The 25,133-nt window shown below is 49.8% G+C and overlaps 1 protein-coding gene across 11 annotated transcripts in view; it reads left to right on the plus strand.

Annotated features, from left to right (window-relative positions):
- The window catches only part of Fgr (FGR proto-oncogene, Src family tyrosine kinase), a 29,758-nt gene extending 6,801 nt beyond the window's left edge, over window positions 1-22,957 (plus strand). For 2 of the 11 annotated variants that reach the window (XM_039110826.2, XM_006239081.5), the window contains exons 2-13: window positions 3,667-3,738; window positions 5,414-5,613; window positions 6,718-6,820; window positions 8,023-8,121; window positions 14,690-14,793; window positions 14,927-15,076; window positions 17,433-17,588; window positions 17,705-17,884; window positions 18,306-18,382; window positions 18,652-18,805; window positions 19,614-19,745; window positions 19,833-22,957. In XM_039110826.2, coding sequence (XP_038966754.1) covers window positions 5,424-5,613; window positions 6,718-6,820; window positions 8,023-8,121; window positions 14,690-14,793; window positions 14,927-15,076; window positions 17,433-17,588; window positions 17,705-17,884; window positions 18,306-18,382; window positions 18,652-18,805; window positions 19,614-19,745; window positions 19,833-20,041 — 1,554 coding nt within the window. In that variant the 5' untranslated portion in view covers window positions 3,667-3,738; window positions 5,414-5,423 and the 3' untranslated portion in view covers window positions 20,042-22,957. Of the gene's footprint in view, window positions 1-785; window positions 2,704-2,953; window positions 3,095-3,137; window positions 3,589-3,666; window positions 3,739-5,410; window positions 5,614-6,717; window positions 6,821-8,022; window positions 8,122-14,689; window positions 14,794-14,926; window positions 15,077-17,432; window positions 17,589-17,704; window positions 17,885-18,305; window positions 18,383-18,651; window positions 18,806-19,613; window positions 19,746-19,832 lie in introns of those variants that run through there. The other 9 variants (XM_006239082.5, XM_039110829.2, XM_039110825.2 and 6 more) reach the window with 8 other exon arrangements.
- Window positions 22,958-25,133: the final 2,176 nt, after the last annotated feature.

A 25,133-nucleotide genomic window follows, 5' to 3' on the forward strand; every position in this document is an offset into this window, starting at 1 on the left:
CCTGGTCTACAAAGCGAGTTCCAGGACAGCTGGGGCTACCCAGAAAAACCCTGCTTCAAAAAAAAAATTAGGGGTTGGGGATTTAGCTCAGTGGTAGACACTTGCCTAGCAAGTGCAAGGCCCTGGGTTCGGTCCTCAGCTCCGGAAAAAACAAAAATTAATAGTATGTATGTGGGTATTTCATCTTGCATGCACATTTGGACATCCTTTGCATACCTGGTACCCATGGAAGCGAGATGTTGGATCCCCTGGAACTGGAGTTACAGATGTGAATCACCCTGTGGTGCTGAAAATCAAACCCAGGTCCTCTGGAGGAGCAGACAGAACAGCTCTCCAGGCCCTCCTTTTTCAGACAGGACCTCCCACTGAACCTAGTGTATAGTAACTGTCTAGGGAGCCCCAGACATCCTGCCTCACTCGCCCACGCCCACGTGAGATTTCAGCTTCTTTTACAGGGTGCTAAGGGTAGAACTCAACTCCTTGGGGTTTGTACAGCAAGCGCTAACTAACTGGACTGAACTATCTTTCTTATCTCCCCAATCCTTCTACCCCCACACATCAATACTGGGGCTAGCATTTTTGGCTTCAGGCATGTTAGGTTAATGTCATACTGCTTAACTATATCCTCACTGCTCGCTCTCTCTCTCTCTCTCTCTCTCTCTCGCTCTCTCTCTCTCTCTCTCCCTCCCTCCCTCCCTCCCTCCCTCCCTCTCTCTCTCTCTTTCTTTCTCCCCCCCCCCCCCCAGATTCCCCAGAGATCAAATATGGAACCCAGGGCCTTGTGCACGATAGGCAAGCACTCCACAGCCTCAGCCCTGGATTCTACAGCACCAAGCCTTGCACTGTAGCCTACACCAGCCTCCACTTGCTATGCTCCTGCCTCATGTACTTGAATGCTAGGATTACGGGGGTGCACCACTACACTGGTCTTCCAGGGTATTCTTCATCTGGAATGTTGTCTCTTTGTCTCCGGCCGGGGTTCTTTCTGGCAGTGAGGGGCTTGCTGGCTCAGGGACATCGACTCAGGGGAGCTCATTCTCTTCCCTTCCCAGGCTCAGCCATCAGGAAGTTACTCCAGTAGCTCTAAATCAGCCACAGTGGGAATATTTACACCACGAAAATTAACAAATGCTCCAAAATTGGAGCTTGGGGTTTTTTTGTTGTTGTGGTTCCTTTCCGTCCCCCTTACCCCCTGAAAATCAGTTTATGAGCACACCACCCCATCTCCCTCTCTTCACCTCCCTAGCTGCCTGCGCCTTTCACGGTTTCTCTATATTTCTTGTCTCTGCCTCTTTTTCTCCCCATCTTTCCATTGGTTCAGGTGGTCATTTTCAGCGTGGTTCTTCCCTGCACTGCTCCTCAGACACATCCCCTGTCACCATGCCTGAGTCCTTCAGTATACTCATACCAGAAAAAGCCAGGTCCACTTAGGACCACAGTGCCCTTAAATTCTGGGTGTGACAGAGCCCTGAGGGCTGTCCAAATTTGCCTGCTGGCTACCCTGTCACCTCGACAGTACTCCAGTTCAGCCCACAGAGCTTCCCTTAGAACCTTCCTCTTTCACTGGCAGACAGATTATGGGGTCTCCCTTGTGAGGGATATGCTCTAGCATTATACGCTTGGGTGTTATTTATTGCAAGTGGCAACATTGTGCCTACTGAGGGCTGCCGGGCTGTGTAAGTTTGTATCCTACAGAGGAGCTCTCTGGGTAGGGCTGGGTCTCCTGGGGAGTGTGCTTACACCCCAGCTGGTCCTAGCAGGCATTTGCATATGATTTCAGGAACCACTACGACTCTTTCTCAGCTACAGGCCAGGCAGGGAAAGGGCTCCCAAATGATGGAATTCCTCACGTTCATGACCTTAGGCAAATACCTAAATATCCCCATGATTCAGTTACTTCCTTAATAATAATATTTAAAACTGGGTTTGTGGGGAGGGCGAAATGAGGTAGAGTCAAAGTGTTTAAAGCGGCCGTAGATACCCAGGAAGGGGCTATTATTTTTAACTTACTTTTCTTGTGGAGAGGTTCCACGGTGGGTGTATGTACACATGTAATGTGTGCGCGCACACGTGTGTAATGGATGAGGACTGTAGGTTGGTGTTTTGTATGATACAGTCACAGATGCGTCTCTGGAAATCAGTATGGATGAATTTAGAGTCTTTATGACCTGTGTGTTGCCGAGAAATTACATAATGTCTGAGCTGCGGTAACTGGAGACCAGTGGAGCTCGGTACAGGCTTTGAGGCCTATGTTTGTGTTTTTGTGAGAGGAGTTTTGCTCTCACCTATAGCCCTTGCTTTTATATTGTCTCTCCTCTTCTCTGAATCCTCTTCAGCTAGGCCCTGGTGGAGACGGGGAGGGCTCTCTTCCCTCCACATCCTCCCCCACCCGCTTCCCCTACCTAAACAGCATAGAAGGCTGGGCCCTCTCAGACATACTGGTCCCTCACTCCCTGGGGTGGGGGAATCCTGAGGTGACCATCTCAGTAAGGTTGAGTGAATAGAAGCTGTTTTGGACCGGCCTCTTGCCACAGCCTGCCTCACAGCTCACCACACGCAAGCTAACTCTTTACCTCAACACACAGATGATGTTTTTGGTAAAGGGTGAGAGGAGCCAGGATGTAGTTTAGGACTCTGGGGTGACTGAACCAGACACCAGCAACTAGGCCTATTCGGTCCAGGAAGAAAGGTTTCCTGGAAGAGGTGAGTATGGTGGCAAGAGGGGGTGAACTGGATGGGAGCTGTGATCTTCAGGCCACCAGTGGGGGACCCTGACTGGCTGTCCCTGAACTAGCTACACCCTACAAAGCTAGACTTGTCACATCTTAGGAAACCTGGCTTCTCCCCAGGCAGTTCCTCTCTGAGTGTTGCAATGTCGGAGTTTTTTCCGGCAGAGGGTGGGGGTGGGGGTGGGGGTGGGGTGGGGTGGGGTGAGGACCCCTTGCTCAATGACCTTCTTGTGGAGTTGCTCACAGAACAGAGCTGCTGGGGAAAGTTTGGCTACTTCCCAGATCTCTTCAAGAGACTATAGTGGCCCCAGCTTCTCCCTAACCCTGGTCTGTAGGAGACTGTCACTTTCATCCTGGCACAAGAGGTGAGCATAGTCTGCTGGGATTGATCCAAGATGGGGGCAGGGCAGGCTCATTTTTGGGAGACCTTGACCGACTAGGATCCGGGGAGCTAGGCACAGCCTGGGAGTACTTCAGTGGGAAAGACGAACCTGAGAACAAGACGGAGTGTGTGTGCCAACCTGAGGGGCGTCCGAGTATACATGTACATATATGTATGTGCACATGTACACAGATGGACAGGTGTGTGCGTGATGTCGTGCACCAGATCTCATCCAAGAGCAATGAGACTGTGCAGTGGTGTCGGCAAGGACACTTTAGCATCCGCCGTGATGCTGCGTGACTGTGCCCATGTGTGTCTTCTTGCCACATCTCCGGTGGGACAGAGTGTGCAAGAGCTGGCACAGCTGGTGTGTCCTACTTGGGGATGGATATGCAAATGTTCCAGGAGTGGTGGGAGAGGAAACGAAGGTAGACATCAGGATGGGCCAGAGCTCAGGCCTTTTGGCTTCCGAGGAAGGTAGGATCTGGGCAGCTGGCTGGCAGAAACACTGACGAGGCTTGCTTTATCTCTGCCACTGTTCTCTCTCACCCTCAGGTTTCCGGCACCCCCCCCCGCCCCCAGGGACCATGCATCAGTCCTACTGACCCAGGAGTAGGGGCCTGTGGGGTGAGTAGGGTGGGGAGTGCGCTGAGGCTTTCAGGGTCAGGAAACAGGGTAGGGATGGCCTTTCTGGGCCCCTGCAAAGCCTGCCTTCCAGCCCCCTCCTCCTCCAAGGGCCCTGTTGCTAGGAAACGGATAGAGGAGCCAGAATGAGGCAGCTTGAGAGGCTGGAGGCTGGACTCATGACAGGAAATGGCCTTGATCCCCCTCTGCAGGGAATCTCCAGGTGCAGGCACTCTGGCCTCGAACATTCACAAACACAGACAGCTTTGCAGATGTGTATTACAAGACACACACACACACACACACACACACATACACGCACACAGAGACAGGCACATACCCTTCCACATAGAGCTGTGTACAGCCATGGTCACACAGACCTGCAGGCACACACACACACACACACACACGCACACACACACGCACACACACACGCACACACACACGCACACACTTACTTGCCCACCATATCTATATAGACATACACACACATGACGAAATACACGTACAGACAATTTCTGTTTTTGAGATGAGGTCTTATATACCTCAAGCTCCCTTGAAATTTGATACTGCAGCCCGGCATGGCCTTGAATTTCTGATCTTCCCACTTCCCTCTCCTAAATGCTGGGATCACAGGGCCACACCACCAGGCTGAGTTTACGTAGTACTGGGGGATCTGATCTAACACTTCACGCATGCTAGCGAGGCACTCTGCCAGCCGAGCTTTGTCCCAAAGTCAGCACCTTCTTCTATACACAGAAACACTACCCCAAAACTGCACACACACACACACACACACACACACACACACACACACACACACGGGAGAAGAAACACTGTAAAGGAGTCATGGAAACCCAATGCGTCAAAGCAACAGGGGCCAAAGGGCATAAAAGCCTAAGACTGGAGAGATGATGGCTCAGGTTAAGAGCACGGGCTGATTTTTCACGGACCCCCAGGTTCAGTCCCCAGCACCCACACAATGGCTCCCAATTGTCTGTAACTACAGTTCCAGGGGGTCCAGAGCCTTTTTCTAGCTTCCCTGAGCACCAGGCATAAGCATGGCGCATAGACGTATGTGCAGGAGAAACAGCCAGCGCACGAAAAAGAAATGAATTAAAAACAAATAAGCAAACAAACCCAACCAGGAGCGGTGGCACACATCTTTAATCTCAACATTCGGGAGGCAGAGGCGGGCAGATCTCTGTCAGCTTAAGGCCACCCAGCTCCACAGGATGAGTTCTAGACGAGTCGGGCACATACAGTGAGACCCTGTCTGAAAAGCTAGAAGTGCCTCAGCCATTAGGAGGTGAAAGCAGAGTGATCAGGACATCAGGGTTGCTTGGCTACAGAGCGAGTTCGAAGCCAGCCTGAAATACAGACCCTGTAGCTCATTACCAATAAAGAAGACATAGCCAACACAGCAACATCCTGAGGCAGAAATCCATCTGAGCTGTTGCCCTGGAGGCAGGGAAAAGCCACAGATTCTCTCTAAACCAGGACACAGCCAAGAGGCAGGCCAAAGGTGGCCCTTACTTGGAAAGACCCCAATTTGGGCCAGAGAGTGGAAACTCCATGCTTATGTGAACGTATGTGCCCATACACGCCTGCGTGCTTAGGGTGGTGGTACACCAGCCAGGGACCCTGAATCATGAGACCTGTCTCCCTTCTGCAGCAGGACACCTGGAATGGGCTGTGTGTTCTGCAAGAAGTTAGAGCCTGCACCCAAGGAGGATGTTGGCCTGGAAGGGGACTTCCGGAGCCAAGGCGCTGAAGAACGCTATTACCCTGACCCTACTCAAGGCCGGTCTTCGTCCATCTCGCCTCAGCCCATCAGCCCTGCTTTCCTTAATGTTGGCAACATAAGAAGCGTCTCTGGTGGGTCTCTAGGGTTCTGGGAAAAACTAAAGAAAGGGGAGACTCAGACTTGTCCTTAGAAGCCTCTAGAATGATATAGGAGACAGCCCTATTCTCTAGCTCCAAGTAGCTAAGTCACTGTGTGTGAATCTAGGAGCCCAGTTGGGGTCTTTTTCTGTTTACATCAAAGAGAGACTCCGGCAATAAAGGCAAGTAGCAAAGAGAACAAGAGAACCCTTCTATTTGGCAGAGAGGCAGAACTCTCTCTCTCTCTCTCTCTCTCTCTCTCTCTCTCTCTCTGTCTCTGTCTCTCTGTCTCTCTCTCTCTCTGTCTCTATCTCTCTCTCTCTGACTCTCTCTCTGGCTCTCTCTCTCTCTCTGGCTCTCTCTCTCTCTCTGGCTCTCTCTCTGGCTCTTTCTGTCTGTCTGTCTCTCTCTCTCTCTCTGACTCTCTGTCTCTCTCTGGCTCTCTGTCTCTCTCTCTCTGTCTCTCTCTCTCTGGCTCTCTCTCTCTCTCTGGCTCTCTCTCTCACTCACTCTTGTTCTCACTCTCTGGCTCTCTGTCTGTCTGTCTCTCTGTCTCTCTCTGTGTCTCTGTCTCTGTCTCTGTCTCTCTCTCTCTCTCTCTCTCTCTGGCTCTCCCTCGCTCTCTGGCTCTCTCTCTCTCTCTCTCTCTCTCTCTCTCTCTGGCTCTCCCCCTCTCTCTGGTTCTCTCTCACTCACTCTCATTCTCTCTGTGTGTCTGTTTCTGTCTGTCTGTCTCTCTGGATCTCTTTATCTGTGTTTCTCTGTATTGTATGTGTCTGTATCTCTCTGTCTCTCTCCCCCCCTTACACACACACACACACACACACACACACACACACACACACACACACTTCTAGCCTCTTACATGCCACTTGAGAAGGTGAGAAGTTTTCTTGGTGGGGAAGCACTTAGTCATTTTCCAGGGTAAGATGGACAAGCTATAAAACCCAAACCAGAAACCCCACGTGTCCTGAACTCCTTCAGGGACACTATGGCAGCAGGGGGAAGCAGTGCCTGGCCGGGGACCTGGAATCTGGGATGCAGCTTCCTTGGTTCCCCCTTCTAACCCTACACTGCTGAGCAGCTCTGTCTCTGCAGGGACGGGAGTGACCATATTCGTCGCCCTGTATGACTATGAGGCCAGGACAGGGGATGACCTCACCTTCACCAAAGGCGAGAAGTTCCACATCCTGAACAATACGTAAGTGACAAGTGACGGGGCTACCCGACTGAGGACCTGGCCTGGGCTGGGAACAAGTCCCAGAGAGGACAGAACTCTAGTCCTCGGCTAGAAAGCTCCAGCCAGATGGGGACATATAAGCATGCCAAGGAAGTTCCCGGGCTGGGAGCAAAACTCAGTGGTGGAAAACTGGACGAGCATGTGGGCGCTGAGTTCCATCCAAAGCCCCGAAAAGAAGTGGCGATAACAAGGAAACCCTGGGTGATTGTGGGAAGAGGGAAGGTGAAGGACTTGAGACACCAGCAGAATACTAAACCTAGTCCCCCAGGGTAGCTGTGATTGAGGAAGGCTTCCTAGAGGTTTATAAGCTGAGACTAGAAAAATAAGCAGACAGTGCAGGAAGAGGTGAGAAAAGAGAAAATAAGACCAAACAATGATTTCTAAAGAGCACCGAGAGGTTGTATATGGGTAAGTTGTCACGAATGAGCTGCAGGGATGGGCAGGTAGCTCCAGATGGGTAAGGGTGCCTGCCACCAAGCCTGACCGTGTGAGTGTGACCCCTAGACCACCCATTACATGGTGAAAGGGGAAAAATTGCTTCTGCAAGTTATCTTTTGATCTACACACACACACACACACACACACACACACACTAAAAACTAACAATCAAAAAAAAAATAACTGGTGGGTGGTGGTGTGCATGTCTTTAATCCCAGCACTTGGCAGTTGGATTTCTGTGAGTTCAAGGCCAGCCTGGTCTACAGAGTAAGTTCCAGGAGAGTCAGGGCTCCATAGAGAAACCCTGTCTTGAAAAACAAACAAACAAACAAACAAACAAACAAACAAAGAAGCAAACAAGCAAACAAAAGAATAGAAGGTAGAAGTTGGAGAGAGAGGCAGGTCAGAATCCATGAATGTTTAAAGACTGAATTTTATCCAAGAAGTTCATCTGCAGCCTCTGGGAATTTCCAGTTGGGGGAAACCTAGTCAGCGCCCATGGCTCAGTGGAAGAACAAGAGAAACAAGCCTGGGAATTCTCAAACATAATCCTTTTTCAGAGAAAACAGCTAGGGCAGCCTCAGTGGCTGGGAGACAGGCAAAGTAAAGCTCTTAGAGTGGGGAGGGGGTGGAAAGTGAGGTTTGGCCAGGCCCCCCTCCAGCTAATGTGGCCCGACCTGGACCCCAGGTGCTGCTGACTACCTCTGTGTCCCCCATCTTTACAGGGAGTATGACTGGTGGGAGGCTAGGTCCCTGAGCTCCGGACGCACGGGCTATGTTCCCAGCAACTATGTGGCTCCCGTGGATTCCATCCAGGCTGAAGAGTGAGTACGGTTGGGGCCAGCCCTGTGGGGGAAAACCCTGGTTGTTAACTTCCAAGGCCATCTCTTAGGAAATGAGGAGGCCCACTCTGAGTGCCCCTCCTCACATACAATAGTATAAGAAGAAGACAAGGATGACAATAACCACAGATAACACAGCAGGTGCCATGTTCTATACTGAGGCGTTTCTGTGTGGTCCAGATAGAAACCCTATTGTTCTGTTTTACAAATGGGGAAGCTGCCCAGGGGTGGAGGGACTGATCTTTAATCTTAGCACTTGCAAGGGAGAGGCTTGTGCATGTGTCTCTGAGTTTGAGGCTAGCCTAGTCCACAATAGTGAGTTCCAGGCTGGCCACACAGGGAGACTTTGTTTTAAAAAATAAAACATCAAATGAGGAAGCTGAAGTTCAGAGAAAGTGAATATTCCGCCCAAGTTTTCCTAGCAGGTAACCAATGGAGCCGGTGTGTGAACCCAGCTGGACATATACCGTGTGCTAGCCGGTATACACCTTGCCTATCTGTAACAATAACATTATGGCAAAATCTATGTATGTATGTATGTATGTATGTATGTATGTATGTATGTTCCTATGTATCTATGTGTCTGTCTGTCTATCTTAGCAGAGAGGGTATAGATTTATAAAGGAAAAGTGTGTAAGAATTCCTGAGAGTGGGAGATGTGGCCAGGGATTACTACCCATGAGCTTGCAAGCCTAAAATGGGCGGGAACTAGAGAGATGGTCCAGTGGTCAACAATGCTTGCTAATCTTCCCAGCACTGGACAGGTAGCTCAAAACCATCTGTACCTCTAACTCTAATGGGATCCGACACCCTCTTTTGGCTTTTATAGGCACACACACACACACACACACACACACACACACACAGAGCAAATACTCACACATGTATCATAATAATAATAATAATGATGATGATAATAATAATAATAATAATAATAATATCCTTTGTCTGTTTTTGGAGACAGGGTTCTCTATGTAGCATTGCCTGTCCTGGAACTCTCTCTAGACTAGGCTGACCTTGAACTTAAAGAGATCTGCCTGCTTCTGGCTCCTAAGTGCTGGGATTAAAAGTGTGTGCCACCACTGTCCAGCCAAATTAATCTTTTTTTTTTTTTTCGGAGCTGGGGACTGAACCTGGGGCATTGCGCTTGCTAGGCAAGCGCTCTACCACTGAGCTAAATCCCCAACCTCCAAATTAATCTTTTAAAACCTAAAAACTGGGGCTGGGGATTTAGCTCAGTGGTAGAGCACTTACCTAGGAAGCGCAAGGCCCTGGGTTCGGTCCCCAGCTCCGAAAAAAAGAACCAAAAAACAAAACAAAACAAAACCAAAACAAAAACCTAAAAACTGTTGCACTGGAGAGATGGCTCAGTGATTAAGAACATTGGCTTCGGGCTGGAGAGACGGCTCGGTGGTTAAGAGCACTGACTGCTCTTCCAGGGGTTCCAGAGGGGCTGGAGTACAGTTTAACATGAGCAAGTTCCTAGATTTCATCCATTCCTCCCCCCCAAAAGACTATCCTCACGACTCGTCCCATACGTTTGTGAAAACAAATGATGGAAGAGACTTTTGAAGAACTGGGCTGGGCGCATGTCTTTAGTTAGGGATGCTTTCGCTGCAAAAATACACCATGACCAAAAAGCAAGTTGAGGAGGAAAGGGTGGCTTATATCTCCACATTGCTGTTCATCACCAAAGGGAGTCAGGACAGGAACTCAAACAGGACAGGAACCTGGAGGCAGGAGCTGACACAGAGGACATGAAGGGGTGCTGCTTACCGGCTTGCCTGTCCTGCTTGCTTGCTTGCCTTCTTTCTTTCTTCCTTCCTTCCTTTCTTTCTTTCTTTCTTCCTTCCTTCCTTCCTTCCTTTCTTTCTTCCTTTCTTCCTTTCTCTCTCTTTCTTTCTTTCCTTCTTTCTAAAGATTTATTCATTATATATAAATACACTGTAGCTGTCTTCAGACACAGCAGGAAGAGGCTTCAGATCCCATTAGAGATGGTTGCTGGGGGGCTGGAGAGATAGCTCAGTGGTTAAGAGCCCCGACTGCTCTTCCAGAGGTCCTGAGTTCAATTCCCAGCAACCACATGGTGGCTCACAACCATCTGTAATGGGATCTGATGCCCTCTTCTGGTGTGTCTGAAGACAGCTACAGTGTACTTATATATAATAAATGAATATGGTTGCTGGGATTTGAACTCAGGAGCAGTCAGTGCTCTTAACCACTGAGCAGTCTCTCCAGCCCCTGCTTTCTTATAGAACCTAGGACTACCAGCCCAGCAGTGGTCCTACCCACAATGGGCTGGGCCCCTCTGCACTGATTACTAACTGAGCAAATGCCATACAGCTGAATCTCAAGAAGACATTTCCTCAGTGGAGGCTCCTTTCTCTCTGATGACTCTAGCTTGTGTCGAGTTGACACAAAACCATACCTACGGTATGGTGGCTTAGTAGCGTTGTGCCTGCCATTCCAGCATTTGAGGATAGTTTGGGCTGCATAAAACTGCATCTCCAAAACCAGAGTGAGAGTTCTCAGATCTTGGACTCTGGGAAGTGAAAAGAACTGGATGATCCAGGATCTTCTGAAGAAGCAAGTTAGGTGTAGTGTCGCTTGATAAGATGGGGGACACAGGAGCAGGGGGAAGTCCCTGGGGATTGTTGTTTTGTGGTTTGTAGAGAGGAACGGTAACGGGTGAAAGAAGTTGCCAGAAGCTAGACCATGGGGTTGCACTGTGCGTGAGAGATGCCTGGCTATGCCACTTCAGGATCTCAGAGGAAGTGGCACCTATTCCTATTGTCCCCAAGACTCTGTCATTTGTTCCCGGTAGCCCTGGCAGATGGCACACTGGTGCTGGCGAGAACTAGACCCCTCTGAGTAGAGATGACACTCAGAGCTGCCGAGTATGAAGGAGGGAGAGAGGGAGGCGCAGTGGTCCTGGGATTTGACTCTGGGGATGACCTTGGAGAAGAAAGAGCCACTGGAGAAAGAAGGCCAGGCCAATGCAGAGCATCCAAGGCTGGAGGGGAAATCCTGAAAACAGGGGAGGGGTATTGGAGGCTCATCCTTGGCCATGGGGTGACCCTCAAAGGGCACCTTTGTCACCTGGGATGTAAAAACAGGGCCCGACAGCAGAGTCCAGGAAGGAGAGAGTTAGTAGGAGGGGAGGAAGAATTGTCTCGAAAGGGAAAATGTGGGTCTAAGTGAAGGTGAGCTGAGAAGCCAGGGCCAAGCATCCAGAAGATGGCTCGGCGGGTAAAGACACTTGTCAAGCCTGACCACCTGGGTTTGACCTCCAGAACCCACAGGGTGAAAGGAGAGAACCAGCAACCAGCATGCACAGATCTGTCCTCTGACTTCCACTCCTTTGTAACAGCATCATGCGCACGCGCACACACACACACAAAATAAATACAGAAAAAGCGATGTTTTTTATTTTTGTGGAAAAAGAAAAAAGTAAGGGGCTGGAGAGATGGCTCAGCAGTTAAGAGCACTGGTGGCTCTTCCAGAGGTCCTGAGTTCAATTCCTAGCACCCACATGAGGACTCATAGCCCTCATTAACTACCGTTCCCGGGACTCTGATGCCCTCTTCCTGCCCTAGTGGACACTTTACACACACATGCATGTGCAGTAATATCAAAGAAATGCATCTTTAAAATACACCAATCTCAGAACTTCTTCCTTCTAGGAAAGAGGAAGGAAGGTACCATGTGTTTGGGGATTGAAGGATAGACAGTTTCAGGGGGCTGTTTATGGGTGAGATGGGGTTTCTTGAGCAGAGGGACATGGGCAAGTCCAGAGCATAGGAAGGAGGCCATATTGTGGAGAGGGACGGAAAGCATGAAGGACAACGGAAGGGCAGGGTGGCAGTGGTCACGGGGGTTTGGATCAGCTGCTCCCACAGCTTGGGTAGCATGCTGCTGTTTAAAGTGCTTATATGGAGTCCTGGTTAAGAGCCTAGGCCTGGGCTGGAGAGATGGCTCAGTGGTTAAGAGCACTGACTGCTCTTCCAGAGGTCCTGAGTTCAATTCCCAGCAACCACATGGTGGCTCACAGCCATCTGTAACGGGATCTGAAGCCCTCTTCTGGTGTGTCTGAAGACAGCTACAGCGTACTTATATATAATAAATCTTAAAAAAAAAAAAAAAAAAAGAGCCCAGGCCTGAGAGTCGATATAGTTTGGGTTCCTGTTTTGAAGTCACAGTGTGGCCTCAGGCAAGCTGCTTAACCACTAAGTAGCTGGTTCAGTTCCTCATCTGTCTTATGAGTTTAAACGCAGCACCTCTCACTGAATATTATAAGCAAGTCTATTTATGTTCAGGGTTGTCATCTACACAAAGGAAGTACCCAGTCTGTTAAGGCTTGGTTTTTATTTTGAAGCAAGGTCTTGCGATGTAGCACAGGCTACCTCACACTTAGAATCTCATCCTCTTAGGTGCTGACTTACTCTGCCGATCTTTAAGGAAGTTTTTGCCTTTTTTGAGACAGTTTCTTCGTGTAGCTCTGGCTGTCCTAGAACTAGTTCTGTAGACCGGGCTGGCCTTGAACTCACAGAGATCCTCCTGCCTCTGCCCAGCCTGAGTGCCGGGGTCATAGGCGTGCACCACTGTGCCAGGGTTGAAAGAGGACCTTGAAAAGCTTTGGCAGTGCGTCTGGTATAGCGCTTCAATCCTTCCTCCTTGCTGTCTGCCTTCCTAGGCACACCATTTGCCAAGGCCACCATCTGTCTCCCAGATTTGCCATGGGGGGGGGGGGTATGTTAGTGTCCAGGTAGCTTCACCTCCCTTGATTTGAAAACTGTGTTCCTTTCTCTGGAGCCCACACAGCACAGTCAATTTAGTGATCAGATAACAACAGAGTCTTCTGCAGCTCACGTGGTCACATCTGTCCATCCCCCCCCCCCCAATCCACCAGGTACACACACACTTAGCTTAGGACTACAGATGTCTCAGACAGCATTCAGCGGGCAAGTCAGCTCCCCTCTGAGTCTCGAGTTCTTTGTCTGTAAAATGGGTTGTAGAGAGTTCTAGAGAAATGAGTCAAGGACCCTGGGGTACCTGAAAAGGTCACTGATGCCTGGGTTCTACCAATTTTTGTTTGTTGGTTGATTGGTTGGTTGATTTGATATAAGGTCTTACTACGCAGCCTTGACTGATTTGGAACATTTGCCTGCCGGTGCCTCCCAAGTGCTGGGGTTAAAGGCATATGCAGCCTCAGGATGTCTGTGCTCCTGAGTGGTCCGCTCTCTTTCCCATGGGATTTGGTTGCAGGGAACTGTGGGATGCTATCAGTTCACTTCCGGGCAGACCCAGAAACAGGAAGTGCCCGGATCCAGAGGACTTCTGCCTCTGTGTATTCTGAATCCACCAGGCAGGCCACTTGGTAGCAGAAAAGTGGGTCTTACCTCTGCTCTTAGCTATGGCAGTGCTTCTGGAGACTGTCTTCCAGCTCTAGGCGTGGACAGGAATCCTGCCCCTGATTGCTCATGTAGGTCCTTGCACCCCAAGGACACAGTTGGCACTATGCGATTCCCTCTTGGGTCTGGACTTCTTTTTTTTTTTTTTTAAATTTATTTATTTATTATATATAAGTACACTGTAGCTGTCTTCAGATACACTAGAAGAGGGCATCGGATCTCTTTTACAGATGGTTGTGAGCCACCATGTGGTTGCTGGGAATTGAACTCATGACCTCTGGAAGAGCAGTCGGGTGCTCTTAACCGCTGAGCCATCTCTCCAGCCCAAGGGTCTGGACTTCTAAGGCTCGCTTTTTTTTATTTTTTTCTCGGAGCTGGGGACCGAACCTAGGGCCTTGCGTTTGCTAGGCAAGCGCTCTACCACTGAGCTAAATCCCCAACCCCAGGCTCGCTTTTTTTGTTGTTGTTTTGTTTTGTTTTGTTTTGTTTTTGTTTTTCAGAGACAGAAGGGTTTCTCTGGCTGTCTTAGAACTCATTCTGTAGACCAGGCTAGCCTTGAACTCACAGAGATTCACCTGCCTCTGCCTCCTGAGTGCAAGGGTTAAAGGCCTGAACCACCATGCTCTGTCCTCTCCCTTTTTGTTTTTAAGGGAGTGTCTCATTATGTAGCCCTGGCTGGCCTAGAACTTGCTGTGTAGGCCAGGGTAGCCTTAAACTCAGAGGGGCACCTGCCTCTGCCTCCGATTGTTGGGATTATACCACCACACCAGGAAGAGTCTAACAATTTTTTTTTTTTTTTTTTGGTTCTTTTTTTTCGGAGCTGGGGACTGAACCCAGGGCTTTGCGCTTCCTAGGTAAGCGCTCTACCACTGAGCTAAATCCCCAGCCCCGAGTCTAACAATTTTAATTCAAGAGACACCAGTAGAAAAGAGAATCTTAGGTATCCACCATGTGTGCCAGACCCTTTTCCATTCCCCTTCTCTGGGATCCTATACTCAAGTCATGAAGCAGATTATAACAGTCCATTTGTCAGATGGAGAAACTGAGGCTCGGCTTGTGCGGTGACTTCCCGGGGAAGATGGGAAGGTGGACTGTTGTTTAGAGAGGATGCGCCTGATTCTGCCTGCTCTTCCCAACAGGTGGTACTTCGGAAAGATCAGCAGAAAGGATGCAGAGAGGCAGCTTCTCTCCGATGGCAACCCTCAAGGGGCCTTTCTCATTCGGGAAAGCGAGACCACCAAAGGTGGGTTGGTACCAGCCATTGGGACAGCGGGAGAGGCGGACCTAACTAAGATGGACTCTGGGAACTGCCTTTGGGGCCTCTTCCTGCTCTAAGTCTGAGGGGGAAGAGGACTAAACGGACCCTTTCCACCCAGGTGCCTACTCCCTGTCCATCCGTGACTGGGACCAGAACAGAGGCGACCACATAAAGCATTACAAGATCCGAAAGCTGGACATGGGTGGCTACTACATCACCACGCGGGCCCAGTTCGAATCCGTGCAGGACCTGGTGCGGCACTACATGGGTGAGCTGCTCAGTGTGACCAGGAGGTCACGAAGGGGACACTGAGGCCTAGAGAACAAAAGATCTCCTGAAGAAGTAGCAGCTAGGCCAAGAATGCGTGTCCCCAGGCTAGGGTCCTGCGCTGAGTGGATTCTGAGGACACCGAGGCCTGACATAGCAATACCTCCTAATGCTTGCAGCCCTAAGCCTGTGGGAACTTTCGAAAAAATTTACATTTTATTTATTATGGGGGAGGGGCTCGTGGGTGTCAGAGGACAAGCTGTGGAAGTTCAGGTCATTGGGGTGACCAGCAGTCACCTTTCCCCGCTGAGCAAAATCTTGCTGGTTTCGGTCCATGGAGACTTTGTGGGGCCTTTGCTGTTCTCTCTGTCTCTGTCTGTCTCTGTCTCTCTCTCTCTCATTGTGTGTGTGCGATTGTGTGTGTGTGTGCACGCGTGTGTGTGCACGCGTGTGTGTGCACGCCATGTGTGGAAATCAGAGAATAGCTTAGAGAAGTAAGTCCTTTCCTTCCACCACATAGGTCCCAGAGACCAAACCTGAGTGGTCACGCTTGCTGGCTGGCACCTTTACCTGCTGAGCCACCATGTTGATGCTATTGTACTTCCTAGGCAGTCATCATCCTAGGTTCTAAGCCAGCAATTCTCAACTTTTCCTGATGCTGCCACCTTTTAACACAGTTCCTCATGGTGACCCCCCCAACCATAAAATTATTTCATTGTTACTTCACAACGGTGATTTTGCTACCATTACGAACTGTAACGCAAATACATGATATGCAGGATATCTGATATGTGACCCTTGTGAAAGGGTCCTCCAGCACCCCCAGAGGGCTCATGTCCCACGGCTTGAGAACTGCTGCTCTAAGCAGTCGGTTGCAGAAGTTGAGCAGAACTGGGAGGAGACTCTCTGGCTGTTGTGTGCTACCTGGACGTCAGGGACAAGGCTGAAGGCGAGGTCTCTTGGACAGCTTGGGTCATTGCCCAAGCAGTGACAGCAAGCAAGCAGAAGACAGTGATTCTAAAGCTGAGCAGGAGGCAGTATGGTCCTGACTAGACGGAGGCCTGCTGTGGGGGTTAAGCAACTGTTGTCCGTCCTGGAGTAAAACCCAAGCATGGCAGTCAGGCAACGTCATTGCCTAGTGTTCTCGTCTTGACTGGGTAGGCCCAGGATGAGGACCATGGCAGGAATGGGTTCATGTCCACAGTTTTGGCTCAGAACCTTACCTCAGTTTTCACCTGTCAGAACTGGTCCTGTCCTTAAAGGCCTGGCTGGAGGCCACCTCCTGGGAAGACCATAAAGGTTCCACAGAGATCTCTCTCTCTCTTTTTTAAATTAATTATTTATTATATATAAGCACACTGTCTTCAGACACACCAGAAGAGGGCATCAGATCTCATTACAGATGGCTGTGAGCCACCATGTGGTTGCTGGGATTTGAACTCAGGACCTCTGGAAGGGCAGTCAGTGCTCTTAACCACTAAGCCATCTCTCCAGCCGGAGATCTTCTCTCTTATGTGTCCCGTCCTTCCTTGGGCACCAACAAGTTTGCCTACTCAGAGGACTGAGTTGCAAATACAAACCTTTTTTTTCCTTCAGTTTTTCAAGACAGGGTTTCTCTCTGTAGCCCTGGCTGACCTGGAACTTGCTCTGTAGACCAGGCTGGCCTCTGCCTCCTGAGTGCTGAGACTAAAGTTTTGTTCCACCACTGCCTGGCTTCTTTCTTCTTTCCTTTCTTCCTTTCTTTTCCTTTCTTTTTTTTTTAAGATTTATTTACTTATTTTATGTATGAGTACACTGTCGCTGTCTTCAGACACAGCAGAAGAGGGCATCAGATCCCATTACAGATGGTTGTAAACCATCATGTGGGTGCTGGGATTTGAACTCAGGACCTCTGGAAGAACAGTTGGAGCTCTTAACCTCTGAGCCATCTCTCCAGCCCTTCCTTTCCTTTCCTTTCCTTTCCTTTCCTTTCCTTTCCTTTCCTTTCTTTCCTTTCCTTTCCTTTCCTTTCCCTTTCTTTCCCTTTCTCTCTCTCTCTCTCTCTCTCTCTCTCTCTCTCTCTCTCTCTCTCTCTCTCCTTTAATCCTGGCTTGTGAAAACAAACTGTAAACTATTTCCATTTCTCTGGATTGATTGATTGATTGATTGATTGATTGATTGATTTTAGACCCTGTAGCCTAGACCAGCACCAAATTCCTTCCTCTTTCCTCAGCCTACTGAGTGCTGGAATTACCAGCATGAGCCACCATATTACACTCGGGCAGCTAAGCTTAAGGTCTGAGGCTAGGCTGTCGTAGAACTTCGGAGAGTATCCATCACTCCCATTTGTGACCTCCTTTCATTTGCTCTTCCCCCAGAAGTGAATGACGGTCTATGCTACTTGCTCACGGCACCCTGTATGGTCATGAAGCCCCAGACTCTAGGCCTGGCTAAGGATGCCTGGGAGATCGACCGTAACTCCATAGCACTTGACCGCAGGCTGGGCACCGGCTGCTTTGGAGACGTGTGGCTGGGTAGGAGATGGGGGTTGGGGATGGGGATGGAGGGTGCTGAGGGGTTGTCTGGGGTCTGGGAAAAGGGACAGGATTTGCGGGGAGCCAGACTTGACGAGTATGTGGTCACCGAGCAGGCACGTGGAACTGTAGCACAAAGGTGGCAGTGAAAACGCTGAAGCCAGGCACCATGTCGCCGAAGGCCTTCCTGGAGGAGGCACAGATCATGAAACTGCTGAGGCACGACAAGCTGGTGCAGCTGTACGCGGTGGTGTCAGAGGAACCCATTTATATTGTGACAGAGTTCATGTGCTATGGTGAGGGGGCAGGGTGGGAGGCAGGGTTTGGATGGGTGGGACCCGGGCTACCACCTGTGAAGGAACGAAAAACTGTCTGTATAGTTAGGGGGCGGGGCAGGTAGGGGCGGGTACTGTTGCGGGGGTGGGGACTGTTGCAGGGGCGGGGCCTCCTCTTGCTAGAAGGTACTTAGCCAACTAGTGGATCCCTTTGAGCATACCAGAGCAAGCTCTGGGATGGAGAGAGAACCTGGAGAGGAGTCTAAGTGGTCGTGTCCAGGGGTTCGGAGGTGGAGACAGAACAGGAAAGTTGATCTAGGTGAAAGAACCAAGAACCGGCAGGGAGGGAGGCAGAGGGAGGCTAGGTAAGGGCAAGGCCAGTGTAGAGAAGGCTTGCTGGGAGTAAGGCCTTGCAGCTGATTTTCTGGCTGCTTCTCCCTAGGTAGCTTGCTGGATTTCCTAAAGGATCGAAAGGGTCACAACTTGATGCTGCCCAATCTAGTGGACATGGCTGCCCAGGTAAGCTGGACCAGCGGGCTTCACCTCCCAGACCTCTCTCCTACTGTCCTTCCATAAACCCATATGCCTTCATACACTAATACTGCAGCCTAGCCTGAGCTCTGAGCTCTGAGGCAGGAAGATGCTGTTGAGTCTCTCTATGTGCTCCAGGCAGTGGTGGGGTTGGGGTGAGGTGTCTATCTCGGGAACGGTGTGATTATGGTGTTGTGAGCCCTTGTTAGTTCCTGTTAGTTCCTGCCTCTCGCTTCCTTTCCCTCCCTCCCTCCTAGGTAGCAGAGGGCATGGCCTACATGGAGCGCATGAACTATATCCACCGAGACCTGAGAGCAGCCAACATCCTGGTGGGGGAACATCTAATATGCAAGATCGCTGACTTTGGGTTGGCACGCCTCATAGTGGATGATGAGTACAACCCCCAACAAGGTGAACGGCCTCTCCCTACTTCCCCAGAGATAAAAAACTTGAAGGGTTAGCCATGCACCCCACAGAATCAGAGACCTTTCCCCATCCCTGATGATCCCACACGCCCCCAATACTGAGGTAAATCCAATGCAATTCTGAGTTCAAGTCTCCCCTGCAAACACTAGCTTTACCCCCATGCCCTGAGTCACCTAACTTCCATGAGTTGCCATTCCTGATCTATAAAGTGGAAACACTTAGTCCACAATAAGAAGATAAGCACTTACCAGTTTCTGAGTAAGTACCAGGCACTGCTAAGTCGCCAAGTCTTAAACAGGAGACGATGAGTGTAACAACACCGGATCTGTAACCAGAATGCCTAGCATGATCCTAGCCACTAGGTTGGCTGTGCTAGCTGGGCTGAGAACTTGTTCACCATCCTCTTTTCCTAACTGGTAAGGTGAGGTCAGTGTAGTGAGGGCTTGATGTGTTAATTGACGTATTGCCTAAAATAATACCGGGTCCTGGGGGCTATCACTCAGTGGGAGAATGCTTGCTTAGTGGAAGGGGGACTAAATTTTCTCCCCAGCACCATAAAACCTAAACCAAGACAAATGAAACTGTGACCGGCACTTAGTAAAGGCTAGAGACATTCGAATATCTTATCTTGAGAAGCAAAACCATATGTAGAAAGCAGCAGGTCTTTTCATAGAGAGACCTCTATGCTCGGGGTCCCCAAGATATCCAATCCTAAAGTCCTCATTCTCTTAATCTAGCAGTTCTAGGACTCCCCGCCCCCCGTTAACCTTACCTTCTTCCCCAATATCTCCAGGAACCAAGTTTCCCATCAAGTGGACAGCCCCAGAGGCTGCTCTCTTTGGCAGATTCACTGTCAAATCAGACGTGTGGTCCTTTGGGATTCTGCTCACTGAACTGATCACCAAGGGCAGAGTTCCATACCCAGGTGAGCCAGGAATTGGGGGCGTGGTCATGGGGAAGGGCCTTCTCCACCTCTGCTCCTTCCACTGGCTGACAGGGCTCCACCCCACAGGTATGAACAACCGGGAAGTGTTGGAACAGGTAGAGCACGGCTACCACATGCCATGCCCTCCGGGATGCCCAGTATCCCTGTATGAGGTCATGGAGCAGACCTGGCGTCTGGATCCAGAGGAGAGGCCCACCTTTGAGTACCTGCAGTCTTTCCTGGAAGACTATTTCACCTCCACAGAACCACAGTATCAGCCCGGAGACCAGACATAGCCTGACTGGGTATCAGTGACCCTCTGAGACTATGTACTAACCCTTGCCAATCCCCAGGGCACTCTGGTCCCAGTGCCCCGAGACTTGGAACCCTGTGGAATCCTAGCACGTCGGAAAAAGTCCGAAGCTCTGAAGCCATTTTATAGAGGGTGCAAATGGAGACTAGAAATTCATCTCTTACCTTCGCTGGCCCCAAGCACTCTTTCTTCCCTTCCCACCCATGCCCCATGCAAAAATCTAGGGCACCCAGTCATTTCACAGACGGAGTAAATGGATGCTCAGAGTTCATCTCTCGTACACTCTGACCCCAGTACCATTTTTCCTGTCCCATTAGGCTCCTACGTACCGTTAGTCCCCCCCCCATCTCCTAAAAATACTCATACATTGTGTAGTTATTTATAAAATTGTATTTCTCTTCTTCCACTTACCTCTTATCCCTGCTTTCTAACCTCCTGTCAGCCCGCTCCAGCCCAGACCTTAAGAGTTTAATTCTGAGGTTCTCTTGGGTTTCTCTACGTTACAAAGGCAGGGGACGTCTCTGCTTGATTCCCCGTCTTCAGACTGGATGCTGTGGTCCAGGCCCAGGTCTGAAGGAGAGAGCCATTGAAGGCTCACCATCTCTCTGAGTGGTCTGAATGTGTTTATTCGTTATAAACGAACAGTGATGATCGAGCTGTGACAACTGCCGGAGCCATCTTTGGGGCGGAGTGGTGGTCCGCAGGAGGCGAACAGGATAGCTTTGGCTATTTGTGGGGCGGGGGGGGGCAGTGTGGGGGTGTCGAGCAGTTCCCTCTTACCTACTAAGTACAAGGTACCCAGTGTATGGAGTTTCAGGATACCCCCGTGTCCCACACGTCAGTTTGCCATGAGTCGAGAGGCGCGCAAAGCAGGTGACTGGAAATAGACACATGTGGTTTTGAATCTGGATACAGCTAATTCCTCACCTGCTTAGAGCTGACTTCCCAGCCGTCACAGGAACACTCGCACAGTTAGGCCTCTACAGCTGTCAGGCTCCCCAGAACAGAGCAAGAGGAGGGTGAAGGGGAAAGGCCTAGCTCATAGGACCTCACTGGGGAGTGGGGTGGGTTCTTCCCCACCCCAGGGAGCTTTCGGAGACCTTAGGAAGTATTTTTTTTTCTTTTTTTTTGGAGCTGGGGACCGAACCCAGGGCCTTGCGCTTGCTAGGCAAGCGCTCTACCGCTGAGCTAAATCCCCAACCCCAGGAAGTATTTTTATTATAGTGACTGGGAGCACTTACTAGCTGGGACCAGGGATGATAGATGATCTTTGATGTACTTCTTGGGTCCTCCGTGGAGAAACTGACCGCTGGCAGGCCTCTGTTTGGAAACCAGGGAAGTAGGAAATGTGGATCTCCACCTCTCCTGTCAGGAAGTCTTTATTGGCTTATGATGGGAAAGACGAGAGGAGTCTGGGAGCTGGGAGTCGCTGAAGCACTAGGCAATTACTAAGAATTGACTCTGATGCACTCTTCACTGTGCAGGACCCTGGGCATAAAAAAATGAGGGAGAAGGGGCTGGGGATTTAGCTCAGTGGTAGAGCGCTTGCCTAGCAAGAGCAAGGCCCTGGGTTCGGTTCCCAGCTCCGGAAAGAAAAAAAAGGAAAAAAAAATGAGGGAGAGCTGCTCTTGCTCTGGAGGCTTGCCCTTGGGTGAAGAAATAATGAATGAATGAATGAATGAATGAATGAATGAACAAATACTTACCTTTTAAGAAAAAAAATGAGGTATGGACTCATAGAACCCAGGATGACCTCGAACTCCCAATCCTCCTGCCTCCAGCTTCCAAATGCTGGGATTACAGTTGTGTCCCACCATGCCCAGTTTAATCTATTAAGCTGACTGGAACATGGCGGCACACACCTTTAGTCCCAGCACTGGGGAGGCGGAAGCAAGCAGATGGGCAGTGTTTGAAGCCAGCATAGTCTATGCAGTGAGTTCCAGGACAGCTAGGGATAAAGGTGAGACCCTGTCTCAAACAAAAGCAAACAAGCATTCCCGCTGACTGTCAGATATTTTTGCGGCCTTTCTGCCCCATGTAATCAAATGCCGAGACTGTTTCCTATGATTAGTTCCTCTGAATAAGAAAACCAAGGGTCAGGGGTTACCTGATATGCCTGGATTACTCAGATGCACATAGTAGAGCTGATCTACACAGAGCCCATGGTCTCTTCACTAGACTTCATTATCTCTGGGTTTTGGAAAAGGGTGGGGTGTGTGTGTGTGTGTGTGTGTGTGTGTGTGTGTGTGTGTGTGTGTGCTCTCTACTTAACAGCAAAAAGATGCCCTAGAACCCTCCGCCAAACTGAGGAATCTAAAGGAAAGGGGCAGGGTGACATCTACTGAGAGTTCCCTCTGACCAGGTTTGTGTTGAATGGAAACAAAATATGGAGTGAAGGTGATGGAGAGATGGCTCAGTGGTTAGGGGCCCTGACTGCTCTCTTCCAGAGGACTTGGGTTCAATTCCCAGCAACCACATGGCCGCTCACAACTGTCTGTACTCCAAGATCTGACACTCTCGCACAGGCAGAACACCAATGCACGCAAAATAAAAATAAACAAATTAAAGATTAAAATAAAATTTAGATGGAGAGAATCCAGGCAAACACTCAGGTACCAAAGCATCTTCAGGCCATAGGGGTCCTAGCCAGCCAAATTCACTAGAACCTGATATGCAAGCCAGAAGGTAGTGTTGTTTCTCTCTTCCTGCCCTGGGGTTAAATAGTAAGAGCACAGCTCTGTAGCCGTTTCCCACTGTGAACCCTGCCACTGTGAACCCTGCCACTGTGAATCCTGCTTCTACCACTTGCTGGCTCTGTGGTTCTATGCGAGTGTTTAATTTCGCCAAGCTCCAGTTTTGCTCAACTGTGAAGTAGCATTAAATGTTTTAATACACGTCAGCTGTTTGCCACTGTCATTTACAGAATGTTGACTCTGTGCCAGGGGTCCTGCTAAGGGCGCGCCGCCATTTCAGCCTCGGAGAACCTAGAAAAACAGGCGGCTGTTCTGATAAACTGAGGTACTGTGAGGTAACCCGTAAACCCTGTCTACGGTGCTCAGGTTCCTTAGTGCCGGAATCGTGAGCATGTACCGTCATGCCTGACCTAAGTCAGAATTTTTGAAGGTGTCCAGGACATTAAGCTGGTAGATCAGGGGCTGAGACCAAGTCTCTGGTCCCGGATTTAGCACTCAGACTCCGCAGCCTTTTCCTGGAACCAAGATATTCTTGTCTGCCTCCTGGGGCTCTGCCTGCTGCCTTCTGCCCGTGCGGTTTCAGTGAAGGCCCAGCAGTGTAGGGAACCATCTGGAGCGCTCCAGGGCCCTTGCTGCTCTTCAGCCGACCAGACCCTCCCTGGGTCTACAGGTTCCCCCATCACTCCAGAGCAGCTGGATGAACCTCCCCGGCACCCCCCGTTTCAGTACCGCCTTCTGTTCCCTCCAGATAGAACACAATGCGATTGATTAAGCTAAAGCTCTCTCCGTTTCAATCACATCCTCTCTCGCCCTGCCTCCCTGAGATTACAGGGCCGGTCACCTTGATTGCGGCTCACTCCGTTCACAAAAACTCATCGGTCGTTTACAAAACCATCTCTCGCCTCATTCACTCCCCCACCTGGCTCCTCTCCTCCGTGGTGTGTAGATTTTACTGGCTTACAGCTCAGAGGGTGATTTTTATCTCCGGGTCTATGCTGGGGGAGGGCACCTAATTGACTGGTGCGGGTTGTTTCACTTGCATGGTCTAATTTGATCTTCACCACTAGGCTCTGCGGCAAAGGGAGTTTATCACCATTTACAGAAAAGGAAAGGAAGGTTCCGACCCTCCCCCAAGGTCAGTCAGTGAGATGATAGGGTCTGGGTTTGAACTCTAGGACTCATGCATTCCACTGGCATGCATGATAGAGCTGTATGGCAAAATCTAACACTGGCCCACGGAGGCTGTAGATACAGTGTGGACCCACGGTGTCTCTGTACATGCTGCCGGTTGCACTGGATTGGGACCAGGGAGATGATGGCTCCATGTTTAAGAGTGTTTTCACCTGGGTTCGGTCCCCAGCTCCAAAAAAAAGAACCAAAAAAAAAAAAAAAAAAAAAAAAAGTGTTTTCAGCTCTTGCAAAGGACCTGGGTTCAAGTCACAGCACCCACATCTGGAAGCTCATAGATGAGTGAAACTATTTCATGGGATTCGATGCTCCCTGGCCTCTGAGGACACCTGCACTCACTTGTGCACACTAACTCATGCATACATACATAATACATACATACATACATGTAAAAATAAAATAAATGAGCCCCAAATTTAGTCATTTGTCCATTTCATATACACCTATTTTTGTGTTGTTTTGTTTGTAGTTTTTGTTTTTTTTTTCTTTTTTTCTTTTTGGAGCTGGGGACTGAACCCAGGGCCTTGCGCTTGATAGGCAAGCGCTCTACCACTGAGCTAAATCCCCAACCCCTGTTTGTAGTTTTTGATGGACTCTGTGATTGTTTGTATGTGCTTGGCCCAGGGAGTGGCACGATTAGGAGGTGTGGCCCTGTTGGAGTAGGTGTGCCACTGTGGGCATGGGTTTACGACCCTTACCCTAGCTGCCTGGAAGTCAGTCTTCCACTAGCAGCCTTCAGATGAAGATGTAGAACCCTCAGCTCCTCCTGCACCAATCCTGCCTGGATGCTGCCATGTTCTTACCTTGAGGATAATGGACTGAACCTCTGAACCTGTAAGCCAGCCCCAATTAAATGTTGTTCTAATAAGAGTTGCCTTGGTCATGGTGTCTACTCACAGCAATTAAACCCCAACTAAGACAGAAGTTGTTTTCTCTTTGTTGTTGTCGTCATTGTTCTTGCTGTTTTGAGATGGACTGGGTCTATGTAGCCCAGGCTGGCCTTGAACTCAAAATCCTCTTGTTGCTGCTCCATTTTGCATGCATTTCGTGTTGTCTCTATAAGGCTGGTCTTGTCCAGGAAGCATGACAGTTAAGCATTACAACACATAGCAGCAAGGCTAGTGTAGGAGCCCAGGGAGATTTCTTGGAGTATGTAGAATGAATTGACTCTGAGGAAACAGAAGAATGAGGTCA

Source organism: Rattus norvegicus, chromosome 5 (assembly GCF_036323735.1).
Source record: "Rattus norvegicus strain BN/NHsdMcwi chromosome 5, GRCr8, whole genome shotgun sequence".
Classification (NCBI taxonomy): domain Eukaryota; kingdom Metazoa; phylum Chordata; class Mammalia; order Rodentia; family Muridae; genus Rattus; species Rattus norvegicus.